This window comes from Eptatretus burgeri, chromosome 1 (assembly GCF_056783735.1).
Source record: "Eptatretus burgeri isolate ZD-2024b chromosome 1, Ebu_testis_v1, whole genome shotgun sequence".
Classification (NCBI taxonomy): Eukaryota; Metazoa; Chordata; class Myxini; order Myxiniformes; family Myxinidae; genus Eptatretus; species Eptatretus burgeri.
In genome coordinates, this window is record NC_140961.1 from 45421455 (window position 1) to 45440461 (window position 19007).

The 19007-nt window shown below is 43.5% G+C and overlaps 2 protein-coding genes across 3 annotated transcripts in view; one reads left to right on the forward strand and one right to left on the reverse strand.

The window, feature by feature from the left end:
* Window positions 1–7039: 7039 nt before the first annotated feature.
* Window positions 7040–9260, forward strand: LOC147034375 (uncharacterized). Its single transcript, XM_085881834.1, has 3 exons — window positions 7040–7281; window positions 7701–8048; window positions 8478–9260. Exons 2-3 carry the CDS (start codon window positions 7913–7915, stop codon window positions 9125–9127), a joined length of 786 nt encoding a protein of 261 aa, XP_085737960.1. The 5' UTR covers window positions 7040–7281; window positions 7701–7912; the 3' UTR covers window positions 9128–9260.
* Window positions 9261–9466: 206 nt separating this feature from the next.
* Window positions 9467–19007, reverse strand: part of LOC147034376 (14-3-3 protein epsilon-like) — a 58191-nt gene continuing 48650 nt past the window's right edge. The window contains exons 5-6 of one of the 2 annotated variants that reach the window (XM_085881853.1): window positions 14632–14768; window positions 9467–11210 (exon numbers count right to left, since the gene is read on the reverse strand). In XM_085881853.1, the coding sequence (XP_085737979.1) occupies window positions 11152–11210; window positions 14632–14768 (196 nt within the window). In that variant the 3' untranslated portion in view covers window positions 9467–11151. Of the gene's footprint in view, window positions 11214–14631; window positions 14769–19007 lie in introns of both variants that reach the window. The other variant, XM_085881847.1, reaches the window with a different exon arrangement.

A 19007-nucleotide genomic window follows, 5' to 3' on the forward strand; every position in this document is an offset into this window, starting at 1 on the left:
TAAGCAACGTGTCGTCCATTTGCTGCACGTTCATGTCTTTTATAGTCAAAGGAGGTGAGTTCGGTAATCTCATTGGTCTTCCCATCAGAATCTCATGCGGAGATAAGCCAGTGTTTCGATTTGCGGTAGATCTCATAGTCATGAGAGCAATTGGCAGAGCATCTGGCCATTTTAATCCAGTTTGTTCACAAATCTTGGCCAGTTTATTCTTCAGGAATCCATTTTGCCTCTCTACTGCCCCCGCAGATTGCGGACGATGCGGGCAGTCGAAATGTTGCTTTATTTGCAATACGCGACATAATTCTTTCACCACTTCGGCTGTGAAATGAGTACCTTGGTCACTGGAGATCCTACAAGGTATTCCAAACCTACAGATGAAATCCTTCATCAACAGTTTAACCACAGTAATGGCATCTGCTTTCCGACAAGGGTAAGCCTCAACCCATTTGGTGAACAAATCGACGATGACTAACGCAAATTCAAAACCGCAGCATTTTGGTAACTGGACAAAATCCATCTGGATATGAACAAAAGGTCCGAATGGAATTGGATGACCCCCTGGGGCCATCTCCACCCCCCTTGCTGGGTTATGTTTTGGCAAATATGACATGTCTTACAATACTGTTCTGCAATTGGACTAAACCCCGGGGCGAACCACTGTCTCCCAATTAAAGCACTCATGCCGCCTTTGCTAGTATGCCCGGCCCCATGTGCCAATCGGGCGAGCCAAGGTAATAGAGCTCTTGGTGCCACCACACGACCATCAGATGATCTCCATAATTTAGATTCATTATCGAATTCACATCCAGCCAGTATCCACAAATCTCGTTCTTTAGCACTGACAGCTGTCTGCAAAGTGTTTATATCGTCAATGGTCGGTGTTGCCTCTTGTCTCAATACACATTGTGATATTAAAAGAGCTCTGGTGTGGGCAGCAGATTTTGCAGCTGCATCTGCCCTGGCATTTCCCCGTGAGACGTCATCAGATCTCCCAGTGTGGGCGTCACATTTTACCACTGCAATTTGGTGAGGCAGAAGTATTGCTTCCAGTAGATTCGCAATCCATGTTCCATTCCTTACTTGTGTACCTGATGACGTTATAAAACCCCTTTCGCGCCAGAGTGCTCCGAATTCGTGTACAGCACCAAAGGCATAGCCGGAGTCAGTGTAGATTGTCACTATTTGGCCTTTGGCTAAATGGCATGCACGAGTGAGGGCGAACAGTTCTGCCTGCTGCGCGGAACAGCTCTCAGCCAATCTCCCGCTTTCGATTACTTCGTGATCAGAGCAAACGGCGTAGCCTGTTAATAAACATCCATCAGGTGCACGCGATGATGAGCCGTCGACATATAGAACCAATTCAGAATTTTGGATTGGTGTGTCTTTCAAGTCAGGACGGGGTTGACACGTGTGGGCGATTATCTCTTCACAATTGTGAGGATCACCATCTTGTACTCCTGGCAACAAACTAGCAGGATTCAGCGGTGCGCATCTCCTAATCGTAATGTTCGTGGGTGCTGTGAGTGAGAGTTCGTATGTTGTTGCTCTTGAAGCCGACAAATGTTGTGTTTTCGTTTTTAACAATACAGCTGTCACTGCATGCGGTACCAGGAGAATCAAAGTGTTTCCCGCGACGAGCGCTTCGGTCGCCTGCACCGCGAGCGGCTGCTGCTACTGCCTTGAGACAAGGGGGGAATCCTTGCGCTACCGGATCCAATTTAGTACTATAATATGCAACAGGCCGTAATTTATTCCCGTGCTTCTGTGTCAGCACAGATTGTGCGAATCCCTGTCTCTCACATGCGTACAAATGGAAAGGTTTTTCATAGTTTGGTAAACCCAGAGCGGGAGCCGAAGAAAGAGCCTGTTTTAACGTTACAAAAGCCTTGTCTGCATTTTGTGTCCATGCAAGTGGGCTGGGCGCGTTTGCCGAACCAATGTCCACCAGGGGCGCACTAAGGCCGCATAATCTGGTATCCACTGTCTGCAATAGCCGGTCACTCCGAGGAAAGACCTCATCTGTTTAACAGTAGTTGGCTTGGGCAGGTTTAATATTGCCGCTATACGTTCAGGGGAGATGCGTCTTGTGTCTCCCTTCAGAATATGTCCCAAATATTTAACTTCTTCTTGGCAAAATTGCAATTTAGCTCTCGATGCTTTGTGTCCTTTCCCGGCTAAGGCCCTCAACAATGTCAATGTATCTCGTTCGCATGCGTCTTTTGACGCTGAACAGATCAGCAGGTCGTCAACATATTGAATCAGTGTGGATCCACAAGGGAAAACTACATCATCCAAGTCGTCTTTGAGGGCCCTCGAGAATAATGTTGGACTTTCACAATAACCCTGGGGCAATACAGTCCAAGTGTATTGCTTTCCTGGTAGGTGAATGCAAACAGAAACTGTACTTCTTGGGCTATTGGTATACTAAAAAAAGCTGAACAAAGATCCACAACACTAAAATAGGTAGTGTTACTTGGGATGCTTGATAGAATGGTAGTTGGATTTGCAATTACAGGAAAAGCTGGAATTACCGCATCATTCACTGCCCTCAAATCCTGTACGAATCTCCACGTTGGTTTCCCAGGTTTTCTCACAGGTAAGATCGGTGTATTACATTGACTAACAGTGGGAATAATTATCCCTTGTTTCAATAGTGCTTCCACGACAGGAGCAATTCCTACCTCTGCTTCTGGAGACAAAGGGTATTGCGGTTTTCGAGGCAGTTTCTTTTTGGATCTATAGTGATCTTGATTGGATTCATACTTTTAATTTGGCCGACATCGTTGGCATGTGTTGCCCACAGACAAGTCGGGACTTGTTCGAGTATTTCAGGTAATTTTCCTGACCCATTTAATTCTGAGAGATCGACCACCTCAAACACAGCTTTTGCTGATCCTTGACATTCTGTCCAACAGAATCCCTGTTCCCCGATCTTCCAAAGTCCGTTTACTTGGCCTCGATTCCATCAAAGTCGCTTGTGATGCTTTTTTCAAAGAGGTTACCATGTGACCAATGTCCGTTTCTTGGTAACCTTCTGCAATCACTAAAGTAACGTGTGGTGTAACACTGACGGTTGGTTCCACAATTTTAATTGTTCCTGCGTCAGATGCACCTCCAGGCCAATTCCTTGCTTCCCAATCCAAATTGTTCCCAACACTAAGTCAAAGGTCTGGTGTAATTTGAGAGTGTTTCACTCGCATAGACGTTATCTTTTCCCTTGATGTTGCAATCTGCAATGCAATGTAGTCGAGTCTGTAAGTACCGTCTGTCCATGCCGTGTTTACTCACCCAATCGAGCACCTCGGGTACGTTTCTCTCCAAATGTGATAAATATTCCTGCAAATGGTTAAATGCTTCACAATTAATCACAGTCCATTGATATACAAGATTTTCTGTATTTTCCTGTAATAAATTCATCATAGTTATGTGTGATTCGTGAGGTATTTCTAAATATACACCATCAGGGGTACACTTAATTGAACAATTCAGCTTGCATAACAGATCTCTCCCCAACAGATTAATTGGTGTATCAGTTGCCATCAAAAATGCATGGTTTGCAGACAATGGTCCAATTTCCACCCGGAGCTGCTCTGTCAGTGGAATCGTACTAGCAACTCCCGACATTCCCACTACTTTTACTCGTTCTCGCGATAACGGGGCGTCTGGGAAATCACTCCTTCTGAGCGCAGATTTGGTCGCTCCTGTGTCGACTAAGAAAGGAATCTCTTGGCCTTCAATTTTCAAAGTCAATTTCGGTTCGTCACATGGTTTCAAAGTCAGGAAGGGTAACTCAGACGAAGTCGCTTCTTTTCTTTGTCATAAAACGAATGGGTTTTGGGTTTGAAATGAACCTTGAGATGGAGGAGGAAGAAATGAGGGTGGAGGAGGAGGGAACGAGGCTGGAGGAGGAGGAGGAGGGAACTCGGTTTGAGGTGCAGTGGGTTGAAATGAACCAGCTTGCTCAAACTGTGTTCCCCATCTTTCCTGCTGTCTATAATATGGATTTTCATTCACTGGAGGCGTGGAGTGTCTGCGAGTTTCATCTCTGTATTGTGCCGCTGGTCTCTGTTCTATCGGTTCATACGAACTATAAGTTCGACTGTTTCTACGATTTCGGCATTCATTAGCCCAGTGCCCTTGTTTTCCGCATGTATAACAGAAATCTCTGCGCTGGTCTCTGTATTTTGGTCTCTGACGGTAATTGGTTTGCCCTCGGTTTTGTGAATTATATCTCACATTCCTTTCCCCGGGGCATTCACCTTGACCTTGAACCTGGGATAGCATTAATGTTGATTCGTTTTCCTCGTCAGAACGATGTTTCAACAATGAATTACAATGCGTTACATATTCCATCAAGTCTTTCACTTCCTTTAATTCCCAACCAATACATACTCGCTTTATCTCATTTTGTAATTTGGCCGTCAAACCATTAAGGTAGACATGAGCAAATGGTACCCCTCTTCTTTCAGTCCAGAGTGACATTGGTATACACCCCGAAAACGCTCTAAGAACTCCAATGGGTCCTCGCCAGCGCGTTGCCTGCACACCTGTATTTTTGCCCAGTCGGTCTTAAGTGTTACCACCTCTGTGACAGCGTCAATGAGGGTGTCAATATGTTCTTTGAGCTCCTCCCTGTCTCCAGGAGCTTCATCTGGCCATGCAGCGACCTGTTTCAATTGTCGGAGTAACCCTTCTGGTACCACTAATTTTAATAATATTTCCATGTCCATATATGTTGGCTGATGGCATGCCACCACCACGCGTAGTTCCGCCTGGAATTTTTTTGGGTTCTCCCCGTATCTTCGGCATCTCATTTACGATGGCTTTTAATTCAGAGCCCCACGGACGATATATTGCTTGTACCTCCCTTGCACCTGGGTAATCTCGCAATGGAAACGCGCCAATGAGTGCCTCATCATCTCCGTCCTTCGCGGTCTCCGGCATTATTTTTTTTGATCGAGTTTGTATTTTACCCTTGTCAGCAAGAGGAACTTTATTTTTGCTTTGTGTTCTTGTTTCTTTCTTAATTACTCGCCTGGCTCCCCGTTGAGCCTCTCCTTGCCCTGTGGCATCATCTCCCTCTGTCTCTCCCACTTCTTCGTCCTCGAGCGGTTGTGCTATCGGAACTGTGCACTCTGGCCATGTATCTGAGTCTTCTTCTTCATCCTCAAATCTGACAGCCACTGCTCGCTGTCTCTTGGTTTTATTTTCAAGTCTCACCGGCATTTGCTTCGTTAATTGGTCTAGCTGACCCTTCAGGTTTAACAACCGTGCCTTTTCGTCTCTGTCATGACATTCCTTCATCCAATTTATATAAACGCTCCAGTTCACCTGCTTCTGGACCTTTTTGTCACTATTTTTCACTTCCAGTACTTTTCTTAAATTGTCTAAACACTCGTGATCGAACGTTCCATTCTCAGGGAAGGGTAATCGACTATTTTTGGTCCAATTGCACCATTTCCCCATGTCTCTCACAGCTTCAGGCCCATACTTATCAAACATAATTCTTGCACATGTACTCTCTCCGTGGTTTTTGAATACAATTTTCCTCGGTATACCCATTTTCCTTCCTTTTACAATTTCTATTTCCCATCTCTAAAATCACACAAATCACAACCGCTAAATTCACTCTAAAATCACAGAATAAAATAAATCGCACCCTCGGAGAACCCCCCCTGCTTACCTTCGCTCAAGCACTTGTCGTTCCTCCAGGCACTGCCTCCGGCAGATTAAGCACCTCCGGTCACGAGCGCCGCACAACGCCGATTCGAATCCGAGTCACGGCACCAACTGACGTGGATTTCTATCCTCGAACCGCGTCGTGATCGAAAGGATTCTTGATTGTTGAGGGATCTTGACCTCCTCGAGGATTGAAGGCGTAGGGGAGTGAGTGTTGCATGTATCGGGATAAAATAAACCACAGAAGTCCAGTAATAATCAATGTCCACAAGGAGTTCTTTCTTCTGTACCATTTATTTGCTCTCTCCCAGATCATTCTCCCCCTCCCCATATATCCATTCCATTTTATAAGCAGAGAGGCCTTTGATCGCAAAAACAGAATGCACAGCTTATCAGCCCGGTCACCTTGTACTTTCAGAAACCCAAGCAATGTCCAAAGTGTCAAAGAAAGACAAGATTATAAGTAGGTGGTAGGCCTTAACAACTAAATAGTAGAACAGTAGAGGAAAAACACAAACACTTTGACCTACTCAGACTGAGGCAAAGGTTTCTTGTCTAGAGAGTAATAATTTCCCCAACATCCCCCCTCCCTTCATCTCCTTTCCCCCCTCCCTTCATCTCCCCTCCCCTCCCTTCATCTCGTCTCCCCCTCCCTTCATCTCCTCTCCTCCTCCCTTCCCTCCATCTCCTCTCTCCCCTCCCTTTCCTCCTTCTCTCCTTCTCCTCTCCCCCCTCCCTTTCCTCCTTCTCCTCTCCCTTCCCTCTTTCTCCACTCCCCCTCCATTCCCTCTCCCCCATACTTCTCCTCTCCCCCTACTTCTCCTCTCCCTCTCCCCTACTTCTCTCCCCCTCCCCTACTTCTCCTCTCCCCCTACTTCTCCTCTCCCTCTCCCCTACTTCTCTCCCCCCTCCCCTACTTCTCCTCTCCCCCTCCTTCTCCTCTCCCCCTCCCCCTTCTCCTCTCCCCATCCCCTACTTCTCTCCCCCCTCCCCTACTTCTCCTCTCCCCCTCCCCTACTTCTCCTCTCCCCTTCTTCTCCTCTCCCCTCCCCTCCCCTTCTCCTCTCCCCCTCCCCTCCCCTTCTCCTCTCCCCCTCCCCCTCACTCCTCCTTTCCTCCATCTCCTCTCTCCCCCCCTCAAACTTTTACCAATCCATTTAATATCTATTTGCAGATCACGAGAGACGATGGAATCGTTTACCTCACCATAATTGACTATTTGAACATCCCATTTCCAACGGTTCGGTCATTCGTTTGTGGGAATTATTTTTACTCTTCATGGAAAATACGTCATCATGAGCGGATGAATACGCGCTGTGGTGAGTGAGCAGGCCGCGTTGCTATAAAAGTAAGTGCAGGCTTCGCGGAGGTGACGCTTTCGCCGTTCAAAAGTAGTTTTGTGGTTTCTGCTTCTTTTTTTTTTTATAAGAAAAACTTATTTTATTAATTTTAATATTTTATGTTTGAAGTTTATGAAAAGCTTTGGCTTCGATCGCATTTTTTCTGAGTTCTTCAACGGACAGCTTGCCTTGTTCTTCCAGTTCTCAGTTTCTTCACTCTTCCAAGCAGTGACAATGGCGATCTAGGCGCGGCAGCAATGGCGTGAGTCTGAGTGTGCCACGTGTCACCTTTTTAACGCACTCCACCAGCATTGTATCAAGCCTGTTCAGTGATGGGTTTTATTGTCCCCTCATATTGAATTTTGGGATTTAATTTAGCAAGAACTTTAATAGTAGTTTTTTTTTTTTTTTGTAAAGATTTATCCTGTAAATTGGGATCACAAGAATTGCTTGAGCTATTTTTCAATTACTTTGTGAGATGTTAGGTTGAGTTGACTTGGTAGAACTATTTTGATTACATGTTGATGTACAGCAAGCCAGTGATGAGTGTGATATTTTTATTTATTTATTTATTCCAAGATGTGCATTCTCTTGAGATAAAGTTTTTCCTTCCTTCCCTCTGATCTGGATCATTTCATTGTACTGTTCTGTATTGAAAGCTGTTTTTCTTTTTTTCTTTAGGGGAATTTCAAGATTTTTTGCAGCTCCGGCTGCCCTGCGAGACCCTGGAATCGGGCCTCATCCAAACTCCCAACCCCTGTATCATCGACCACACAGACCAAAGACTTCTCAAACCCAAATTCTACCTCCATTAGCTTTTTCTTCGTCTTTGCAACCTTGGACCGGTTTTTATTCCACTTTCAGTGGAATTTGCCCACAGGGGGTGATTGGCAATGGCTCGCACACTTTCGAGCCCATGGGGTGATTGGGCAAGTCGGGGTGGTGTTTATCAGCAAGAGGGCCTTTTCAAGGAAGTGGACCAAGGGAAATTGATGCCGGAGGTTCGGGGCAGTGAATGTGACGCTTCAGGTTTGTGGTAACTCGTGCTTGTGGGAGGCTGTGATCGGAAAAGTTAACCTTTTTTTTTTCTGTGTGGGTTGAGTAATGGTTTGCAATCCCCAAAAACAAAAACTGATGGTACTGCAGTGAGATGATTGGTTATATGTGAACATTGAATAAAAAATTGATAAATTAAAATTTCTGGGGTAATGATGCGAGCTTTATATTAAAGATGTAAGGCTACAATGGAATGCATCAGGCCAGTGGCTTGCTTTCATTTTCAAAACAAAATGGTAGACATTGCGTGTGTGTGTGTGTGAGCAATGATTACAGGGAGCTATCTGGAATATATGATGAATGGGTGAAAAACGAAAATTCCCTTATTTAGTAGGAATTTATTCAGTATTGGACCACCTGCTTTAATAAAAAAAAGGATGTCCCCATTGTTTTTTTTTTCAGAACACAACATGAATGCTGATTGGTTGGATATTGCACTGGGCCAACTTGGTGATCTGGAAGAGTTGCAGGATCTGCAGGATTTGGGACATCTGGACGATTACGGGGAATTGGAAAACTTAGAGTTGGAAAATCTGGGGAAAGAGCTGCCCTTGCTGTGGGAGTCTGCGCAGTGTGGTGATTGCGTGGGCGAGCTGATAGATGATGGAGAGTGGGTCGAGGCAAACACTTGGAGCGGGTGCTGGATTAGAGTGAAAGAGGAAAATGGAAGCTGGGGTATCGTTGAGCAGAGTGGCTGTGAGGTATTGCAGGAATGTAAACCGCTTGAGGCAAGTGAGCAGCGTGACTGCAAAAAGGCGGTGGCAGGTAAAACCACGGCCCACAATCCAAGCACCAATTCCCAGGAACTCTCGACCCGGGCATGGCGGAGAGAACGAAAAAGAGAGCAAAACCAACGAGCTGCACTACGCTACCGTGAGAGGAGACAGAAAGAGCGTGAAGAGCTGAGGCGAATACTGCGGTGTGAGGAACAGCGCAGGGAAGAATTGAGGGAAAAGCGGAGGGAGTTGGAAAAAGAGTTGGGGTACCTGAATTGCCTGTTTGCTGAGCTGCGGCGGTCAGAAGAGGGGTGTTTGAAAAAAAGAAAAGTGTAAAGGGTTTGCGTTGCTTGTGTTGAGGAATTAATGTCAATCATGTGCTTGTTAAATTTACTGGTTGAACTGACTGTCCCAAGCTGGTGTAACATTTGTATAATCAACCATGAAAATAAAGCAATCCTATAATTTACAGGAACTGTACAAAGTGCCTTTATTTGATGGATTAACTGTTGCTGAGCTTGTATTTATCCTTTTATGGAGCAAACCTCATCTTGTACTTTACCCTTGATTGGCAAAATACATGAGATGCACAGCAAACACTGACTTTTGGATAAAATCTAATGTTTATCTCATCTGATCAGACTAATATATTGTAGATTCATGAGTAATGGACAATCAAGATTCAAGCAGCTTTTACTTCACTTATTGTCATTTCATAGACTTGAAGCTCATGCACAGTGGGGTTTTTTTTCAGCCATTTTAATGTTATTTTTTTAATACAGGAAGCAAGGTTCAGAAGAGTAGACCATCGGGAGGTAAAGGGAAAAGCTGGATCACAAACATGCACCACAGCACAGAGATGAATTGCAGAAGGGTGGGACATGGTCTTAACAGGTGTAATAAACTTGGTTGTGAAAATGAGACCATGAAGTGGAAGTGAGGAAAAAACCCTGTAGGAAAAAGCTTGACCGACTCAAGAAGACAGTTCTACAAATGAGGGGGGGAGGGGGTATGAAAGGGGAACAGTTTGCAGTTGAGGGGAACGCTTTCTGGCAAACATGTTTGAGCTGGAGGGGTGAGGTGGAGAGGATGGCAAAAGGAGCAATACGAGAAGATAGCTAGTAAAAAAACTGCAAGGCCACCAACCTGCCCTGCAGTTCGGAAGAAGCAGACCCTGACAGCTCAGGATTAACAGACACTGATGGCCTCAAAATAGGGGAGGGGGGGCAAGGTGGAAAACAACAGCACCAGTCCAGTCACCATATTACATGACACTCTAGCTCAAGGCCTTGTGCACTCAAAAGTTGAAGATTGCTTTCAGACAGCAGCAGGTCAGTTTCAAAATATCTGCCCTGATAAGTTAAAGCTGATAGGCCAAGAAGCTCCAGCAAACACCTTTCCCAGAGTCTGACCTTTGGGGGGGGTGGGGGATTTGGCCAGAAATCCTTCTCCCAAGTTAATGACCAGCCTTCTCAAAATTAGAGATACGACTGCAATCTCTGGTCAAGGGTTCTTAAACCATCATGAGGCAATCACCATGTTTCACCTAAAAGTATTCCCTGATGTAATTTGTAGAAATTGTCCTTGGAAGTGAGCCTCTTCATTGGGGTAATGTTAATTTTTTTTCATTTCATTTATTCTCAATAAATTTGGAAACCTATGTTTGTTTTTGTAAAGCATGTTCATCAAACAACCTAGAAACCAACTGTTTTACTTGCTTTTTGCTTAGTTTTGGGTGGGTTGTTTATTTGGAAGGACAATTGGGGTGTGCAAGGGAGAAAAACCACACAGCCAGCTCGACAAAACGGAACTTTAAAGGAAAAACCAGCAGAGCCACAAAAAAAATTCCCAAATTCCATAGCCAGAACCAGACAGACAGTGGCAAGATGGGAGAGGGAAGGAGCACAGATAAACGTGTGGGGAAGGGTTTGCCAATAGTAAAAAGCAAGGCAATGACACTCAAGAAGCTCAAACAAAATATCACTTAATATTGGGATTATGGCTGTCTGTCACGTTTTCATTTCCCCTTCGATGTGGCTGGCAATCAGATGTTATGATGGTCAGAATAATGTAAATTGAGGGAAAAACTATGTAAAAGGTGATGCCAACTTCAATGAGACCAAGTGAAATGGATTTTGTAGGGTTGAGGGGAACAGAAAGGATAAAAAAGGGGGTGGGGAGGGAACGAGATATAGGGAAGTTGATTTAAAGTGACGACTTGCTTTTATGGGGTGGTAAGATTTTATAGGGGAACATACTAGGGATCACTGTGAGATGGATATCAGGGTGGGGACAAAGTGTCTGCAGACAGCTGGCTGTGTTTCTTAAAGATCAATACCCTCCCTCCCCCCAACCATTTCCTAATCTTTCTCCTCGCTCTCCACTTGAGTTTCCTCCTTGCTTTCCGTAGCCTCAGCATCTGCTGCAAAAAAACAAAAGAATGGAAGGAAGAGTGTGAGAAAAAAAATTCCCTGCTGAGAAACCAAGACAACCAACTGAGTAAATCCAACACACTGGGAAATTGCAAAGCACAAAGTTAAGTGAAATAGATAAGAATGTGGAAAAAGGCATTTATTTGAACCTGAGGAGGTAGTGAAAGCCTAAATACAATGGGTGAAATCAAACGGTGGTGCCATGAAGCAATTAATATTACTGGCAGAGCCCTCACACCATCTTGAAAAACATCCTGAGCAAATACATGGGTGAGTGCGAGGAAGGTGTGTGCAAGATCACAAAATGCCACGTGTATGCACTGCCCAGCTGCTGGTTACCTCGTTTCTGGAAATGCCACTTTGACATTGATGCATTTGTCATCTACCACCCCTTCCCTTCTTCTCCCCCAACCCCACAACCTCCACCATGAAATCAGGGATGTAAAATTCAATTTGAACTGCAGCATGTGATCTTCAACTAACAACAAATGAATGGCAGCAGAAAAGTCAGCTGACAACATTCGCACCAATAGACAGCATCCTCAATGTAGCAACCTGCCTGTAAAGCATGACGAGCTTGAAGTTTGAAACTTGTGAGGTTTAGACTTTAATTTTAGTCAGTTCTGGACAGTCCACAATTTTTTGACTTCGACTAATTACGATGACTTGCCTGTTCCAGTCCACTGCAAGGATGAAGGTCTCAAGGTAAATCTCTTCTCTGCAAATCATTATGGGTTGATGGGATACTTTTTGGAGATATAAAAGGTAGTTGGCTTTTTAAAATGCTCTCCCAATACCTCTCCACTCCGTCAAAGGTATAAACATTCAACTTTACGAGTTCGACTCGGTAAATGGAACTGCTGGTTTCATTAATTTTGCAATACGAATTAAAAATTCCAACATCGATGCTGAACACGATCTTTCTCTGTCAGATTCCTTTATTTCGATCTGACTACAGCGTGAGCTCTTCAATCATATTTCTCAGCGTTTTTGAAATAAAAACTGTCACCTGTAAGTTGTTGGGGGTTTTTGTCTTGCTCAGTCGATATTCCTTCCTCGGTATCATCCCAGTTTAACTGTTGGAATACTCCAAAACAAGCAAAGCAATTTTAGGGAAACCATCACTGTCCAACAGCTCTTTCAATCCTGAGTTTGCTATTTCTTTTCTGCAGTTTTTGGGTCACTGTTCTGCTGTTGCTTCACTTTGATGTGTCCATATATCTGAAGTTAATGATTCAGGTGAGGTTTAGCTTGCATACCATTCGTTTCCATACTGTCAAAGGCCCTTTCGTGCAATTATTTGGAAACAAAACATGGCGCTAACCAACTGCACACCCCCCCACCCCTCCCCACTTTTTCCATCCAACCCAAAAAAATCAGCACAAAATGGGAATTTCTTTGAAACTTTCGTTCTGTTTTTGCTCCAACGAAGGACAAATATCAGCCACATCTCACTTTCCACTGCGGTCAACACATTCTTATCAACTTATAGTTGATAAAAATCAGTTCACCTTATCTGCTGACATGGATACTAGCCTTTACCAAGACAAGCATGGCATTTTGGCAAGCATTGGTTTTGGCTTCATAGTCCCAAATCGACAACAGTTTGTTGTGTTGTGGATACAAGCACTCTTAAAACAACCTTCACAAATACTGTTGTGGCCAAAAATATTGGCACCCTTGCACTTTTTTTCAAATAATGCACCATTTATTCCAGAAAATTGTTGAAATTTAAAAATCTTTTGGTATCCACAAATGTATTTCTTTGGTTTGCAGTTGAACAAAACAAAGCTGAAAAAAATTACTAAATCTTGGCTTACTTCACACAGAAATCCTAAAATGGCCCAGACAATATTATTGGCACCTTTTAGAAGTTAATCGAAATAATTAGATTTCAAGCAGGTGATTCTCCTTCACTTAGGAAGTGAACCCATCTGTGGTGAGTTGCAGATGCCTGTAATAAAAAAAAAATCACTCATTCAACCAGTTTGAATAGAGAAAAGGAATCATTCTGCTGTTTTGTGTCACTGTGTGCACTGCAATGAGCATGGAGAAAAGAAAGAAAACCAGAGAATTGTCTGAGGAGGTCAGACACAAGATTGTAGCCAAGCATGGACAATCTCAAGGCTACAAGTCCATCTCCAGAGACATTGATGTTCCTGTGTCCATCGTACACAATGTGACAAGGAAGTTTAAGGCCCATGGCATTGTAGCCAACCTCCCTGGAAGTGGCTGTAATAGAAAACCTGATCAAGGTTGCAGTGAAAGATTGTTCGAATGGTGGAGAAAACACCTCGATCAACTGCCAAACAGATTCAAGCTGACCTTCAGAGACAAGATACGACAGTTTCAACTTGCACCATCTGTTGCCAACTCAATGAAAGGTATGGTAGGAGACCCAAGAAGACCCCACTGCTGAGAGAGACACATAAGAAAGCCCGACTGGAGTTTGCCAAAACACACCTGAACAAGCCAAAATCCTTCTGGGAGAATGTCCTGTGGACGGATGAGACCAAATTCGAGTTTTTGGTGAAGCACATCATCTCTACGTTTACAGAAAACAAAATGAAGCCTTCAAAGAAAAGAACACCGTCCCTCCAGTCAAACATGTAGGAGGTTCTGTGATGTTTTCGGGTTGCTGTGCTGCCTCCGGCACTGGGTGCCTTGAATGTGTGCATGGCATCATGAAATCAGGAGATTACCAAGGCATTTTGGAGTGCAATGTTCAACCCAGTGTCAGAAATCTGGGTCTGTTGAAGGTCATGGGTCTTGCAGCAGGACAATGACCCCAAACACTTCAAAAAGCACCTAGGAATGGTTTAAGACAAAACACTGGACTGTTCTGAAGTGGCCAGCAATGAGTCCAGATCTAAATCCCATTGAACACCTGTGGGAGATCTGAAAATAGCAGTGAGGAGAAGGCAGTAAGGCACCCTTCAAATCTGGGAGAAATGGAGCAGTTTGCACAAGAAGAGTGGGCTAAACTGCCAGTCGAGAAGTGTAGGAAGCTCGTTCATGGCTATAGGAAGCACTTCACTGCAGTTATTTTGTCCAAAGGCTGTGCTTCCAAACATTAAGTTGAGGGTGTCAATAATTTTGTCAATGCCATTTCTTTTTATTTTCTGATTTAAAAGGATATATTAAGTTCTGAATCAAAAACAAAGGTTCTGCAATATTAACAGTGAAATAAAGAATTGTGGAGAACAAACACTTTCATCAATTTCCTCTTATTTTTTCAAGAAAATTGTGAGTTATTTGAAAAAAGTGCAAGGGTGCCAATATATTTGGCCACGGCAGTGTACTGTCTAATAATTCGAAACACTGAATAAAATAAAAAATTTAACATAAAAAGCCCCATTTATAGCAAAAATCAATTAAACATCAAATACATTACTTTCTCCATCTCACCATCAGCCTGCATGTCAGAGGTCCACAGCGTGAGGTTATCCCTCAGCAGCTGCATGATGAGTGTGGAATCTTTGTAGCTGTCTTCATTCAAAGTATCCAACTCTGCGATGGCATCATCAAAAGCTACTTTAGCAAGCCTGGAGGATGTGAAGATGGAAAAAAAAGGATTCAGTTCAGCAAATACACTCTCCACCATTAAAAAACAAACAAGCAATAAACCAATGTCACCCGCAGGGTGACCCGTATCTTGCCAAAAGGTGACCACGTGTGACTTCTTTAAGGTCATGCTGAGGTGAACAGAGCTGCTATCCACCAGGAGCGACTCCTTGAGGAATATCTGCCTACGAGAGATTCCGATGAGAATTGTTCTACAGAGTAACCATGAAAAATATGCTTTTGCCTCATAACGTCACCAAATGACGTCATAATGTCTCAAGCTTGACATATCTAGAAAGCACTCATCGAGGTGTTCAATTTGAGGTACTACACGATATGGTTCCTAAAACTTGAAAATTTGACCTTGGGGTCAAATATGTTTGACCTGAGGCGCTAACCATGAAGGTCAAGGCCAATCGCCACCAAAAATTAATCAGCTAAGCGCCAGACCATGAACTATATTCCCATGAAGTTTGAAGACGATCCGATCAAAATTACTCAAAAAATAAGGGTTTCGTCGACTCCCCTGATTTGCGACAAAGTGACCTTGACCTTCAAAATTGTATGCGCTGAAAGGGACCTCTATAGGCCTCTGATATGCGAAGTTACAAAAATTTCCAATGATAACTGTGCTCTGCAGAATTTTTTAAACGTGATTACAGACAAAAAAATAAAATAAAATAAAAAACATACAAGCTGACTAACATATCTTGCAAAAACTTCGTTTTGGCAAGATAACAAACAAAAACAAATGGAACCGACAATGTAATTGTTGAAGGACTGTTCCAGAATTTACTCCAAGTGCCTTTTTGGCACAAAGGATGTGCAGAACACCTGAATGCAAGTTTCCACATAACACAATGGCCTCATGCAACTCAAGATCATAGATCACCTTACCCAAAGTAATAAAAAATAAAAATGACATGCGCGAGATCCGCAAGCGGCCAATTTGATTGGTTGAGATGATGTAAAATACCATAATATTTTGTCCAAGTACTGCGAAACAAAAGGTCTATGAAAGTGCCAAAAAAGCGATTTGTGTTATCGTGTAGTATGTAATTGCATGGAAATAAAATAAAGATTTTAAAGGTTGTAGAATTATTTTTTGGACGTTCAACGCCGTTGATGCAGCGTCTTTTACACCACTTATTTAACATGTTACATTAATTATTCGTGCCTGTTTGTGTCCTTTATGACATCCTTAAAAACAGTAAGTTTCCTGTTTAGAATGATTTTCAATTTTGGTCGACTGCCAGACAGGCAGACAGAGAGAGAGAGAAAAAAAAGAAAAGATCTCTCCTGTGCAATTGGGACAACTTCAGAGCAAAAATACTGGTAAACTGCAGGTTCATTTTCCGAGTAGTGTTCAAAATAACATTCATTTGAAATCAGGTTGTTCCTCGATCATAAAATGACATTTGTAGACAAAAAGACAGAGACAGACAGACAGACAAACGAACCATTGCTAAACCACACTTTTCACTTCGCATGCACGGGGTAAATATATAAAGCTTATATTTATTACGAGCAAATAGCACCCATCGCTTAACTGATAGGTATACTAAAGGGGAGGGGGAGAGGGAGAGAACAAGAGGGGGGGAGAGAAGGTATAGGGGGAAAGAGAGAGGAGGGAGAGGGAGCGAGAAGGGGTGGAGGAAGGGAAGGCCGATGCGCTGTGGAGCGTTAATTACGATTCATACAGTTTCATCAAAATGTTTCTGCCTCGAATAACAGTGAAGATGGAAACAAAATAATGTCTGAAATCCATTTTCTACCAGTCATCTATCTATAATTCCAGCAATCTCTGTGTGTGTGTGTGTGTGTGTGTGTGTGTGTGTGTGTGTGTGTGTGTGTGTGTGTGTGTGTGTGTGTGTGTGTGTGTGTGTGTGTGTGTGTGTGTGTGTGTGTGTGTGTGTGTGTGTGTGTGTGTGACCGCTGTTTCTCGACAACCTCAGGTCCGATCTAATTAAAACTTGCCAGGTATATTGCTGGGGACCTGAGGATGTGCCTTTTCAAGGTTTGATATTAATCGGACAAGTGCTTCCCAAGTTATGGCCATTTATTTACCAAACCAATGGGAAGACACGTTGTTGCGTGGGCGTGGCCGATGGGGAAGGGAAGCACAGCCACGTTCCCCATTACGGGTTACAACGTACGGGCTTCCGGAGAGTGATGACTTCGTGTATTCTAATAATTTCTCGATTTCTTATGCGCATTTATAAACACAATGGCCCAAGTTATGATCGTTTTCATATTAGACGGTGTATAAATTTCGGGAGCATCAGAGTGCTGGTATGCTCCAAACCAGGAAGTAATTTTTTTTCTCTCTCTTCTCTTCTCTTTTTGTTTTTCCTTGCCACGACATTGCGAAAAGGTAAAATACGCTGGCGCTAATTGAATAATTGGGTATTAAAAATAAATTGCGAATAATCGTAACTGCGAATAATATCGAACTTCCGGGTCACGCACGTACGAGCACGTGAGAGCGAAGAAACGGCCTGTGTGGTTTATTTATTTATTTATTTTTACGGGCACGTACTAGTACTATAAATACCGTCTGGAGGCAAATTCCAATCCGGACACGTCTGGAGAGAGGAGAGACAGAAAGATGTGTAGGGAGGGCGCTGCTCTGTATTAAGTGGGGGTGAAGGGAGTTATAGAGAAAATATTATGCTTTATGAAACACGAAAACAGGCACGCACGCACACACCAATAACGGCAGTTCTTCAGGAATCGGCAGATTACAGTTAGTGTGATTACTGACGACAGTACGGACTTTAGACAACCCAAAAACTTTGGGTAGATTTCACCCATATTTCACCCATAAAACTTAATTTGAAAAATTAAAAAGAAACATTGTGTGATAGACATTTCAGGGAGATGTGCATAGAAACATTAATGTTTATAAACAGCTGCCAATCACAGAGATGCCAACTTTTGGAAATCAGAATTAGGGAGGATTTTCAACCGACACCAAATAATGTGCGCGAAGCGCACATCTCGAGCGCGGAGCGCTCGACCCTTGCGGCGGGGTCCAGGGCCCGCCTTAGGGCCCTGGAAGCTCTGGGGTTCTAGATGCTCTCTAGTGCCCTCTGAGCCCTATTTTGGAGCATTTAACATGTTAAGAATTCCCACTTTTTGAACAAAAAAAGGGGAAAATTGTGCACTTTTTAATGTTACATGTATGTTAATATTAGTAAGTTAGGGGACAATCAAAGATTAACAAAAAAGCACAAAAGAAGCAATATTTTTCTTACCTTACTGGCTGGTACTACTGCTGCTTGCTTTTTCCATGGCAGCTTTGCTGAGTGACAGCTGTGTGGCTCTTTTAGCCCTTCTGATTATGTCTTTGCTGTATTCTCTCTGGTAGCAAGGGGTGTTATGAGCTAGTTTTTCAATTAAGAGAGCTTCCAGGGTTTTGACACTCAAATTGGGACGAAATTCAGTATGATTCTTCCGTACAAGACTGAGTGCCCGCTCACATGATGCGTTCGAATGAGGAATGACCAAGATTCCCTTCATCACTTTGCTCAAATTAGGATACTTCTTGGCACCAGTGCAGGGATCTGTGAGCTGTGAAATCCGATGCCACTGCTCATCCACTCTCACTGTCTCAGAAGCAATTGTAGCTATGGAGGCGTCTGCCTGGTAGTGAGCGAATTCACTCTCAAGACTGTCTATGTCACTATCACCGCCACTGAACAGACAGGGGAATTTCTTGATGAAAAACTCCACACAGTCAAACCCCACTTCTTGGTGTAGCTTAACATCCAGCACCTGAGCATGCTTGGCTAATTCATCATTCTAGCGGCCAGGTTTTGAAGATATAATTGCAGGCTTTCACATAATATGAGCGAACTGCACTGAAGAAACCTTGGATGTCTGACTCACTCAGAGTGAAGGTGGATTTCTTGAGACTCCTTTGTTCCCTTATATACAGTTTGGCATCGTTCCCAATCATGAGGTCCTCATCATTCTTCTGATGATTTCTGTCAGAGAAGGGTACATTTACCAGAGCAACCGATGACACCGATGGTTTCAAAAACCATACGAAGATATCTTTCAGAAGACCATTCAATTCTCCGTGCAGGAGATGAATACAGGGTTCTGTCTCTTTGGAGCAGAAGATTCCCCTTCTCAAAAAGCTTGTTAGCATATCGAAGGAAGAAACAATAGAGTTTTGTTTGTGGAGACAAGAACATCCTGTTGACACGTTTTTC

What these genes read in the sequence shown, in the direction of transcription:
- LOC147034375 (XM_085881834.1), top strand. Translation starts at nt 7,913, where the DNA reads ATGGCTCGCACACTTTCGAGCCCATGGGGTGATTGGGCAAGTCGGGGT. An exon ending in CAGTGAATGTGACGCTTCAG is followed by an intron (nt 8,049 to 8,477) that starts GTTTGTGGTAAC and finishes TTTTTTTTTCAG; the next exon opens with AACACAACATGAATGCTGAT.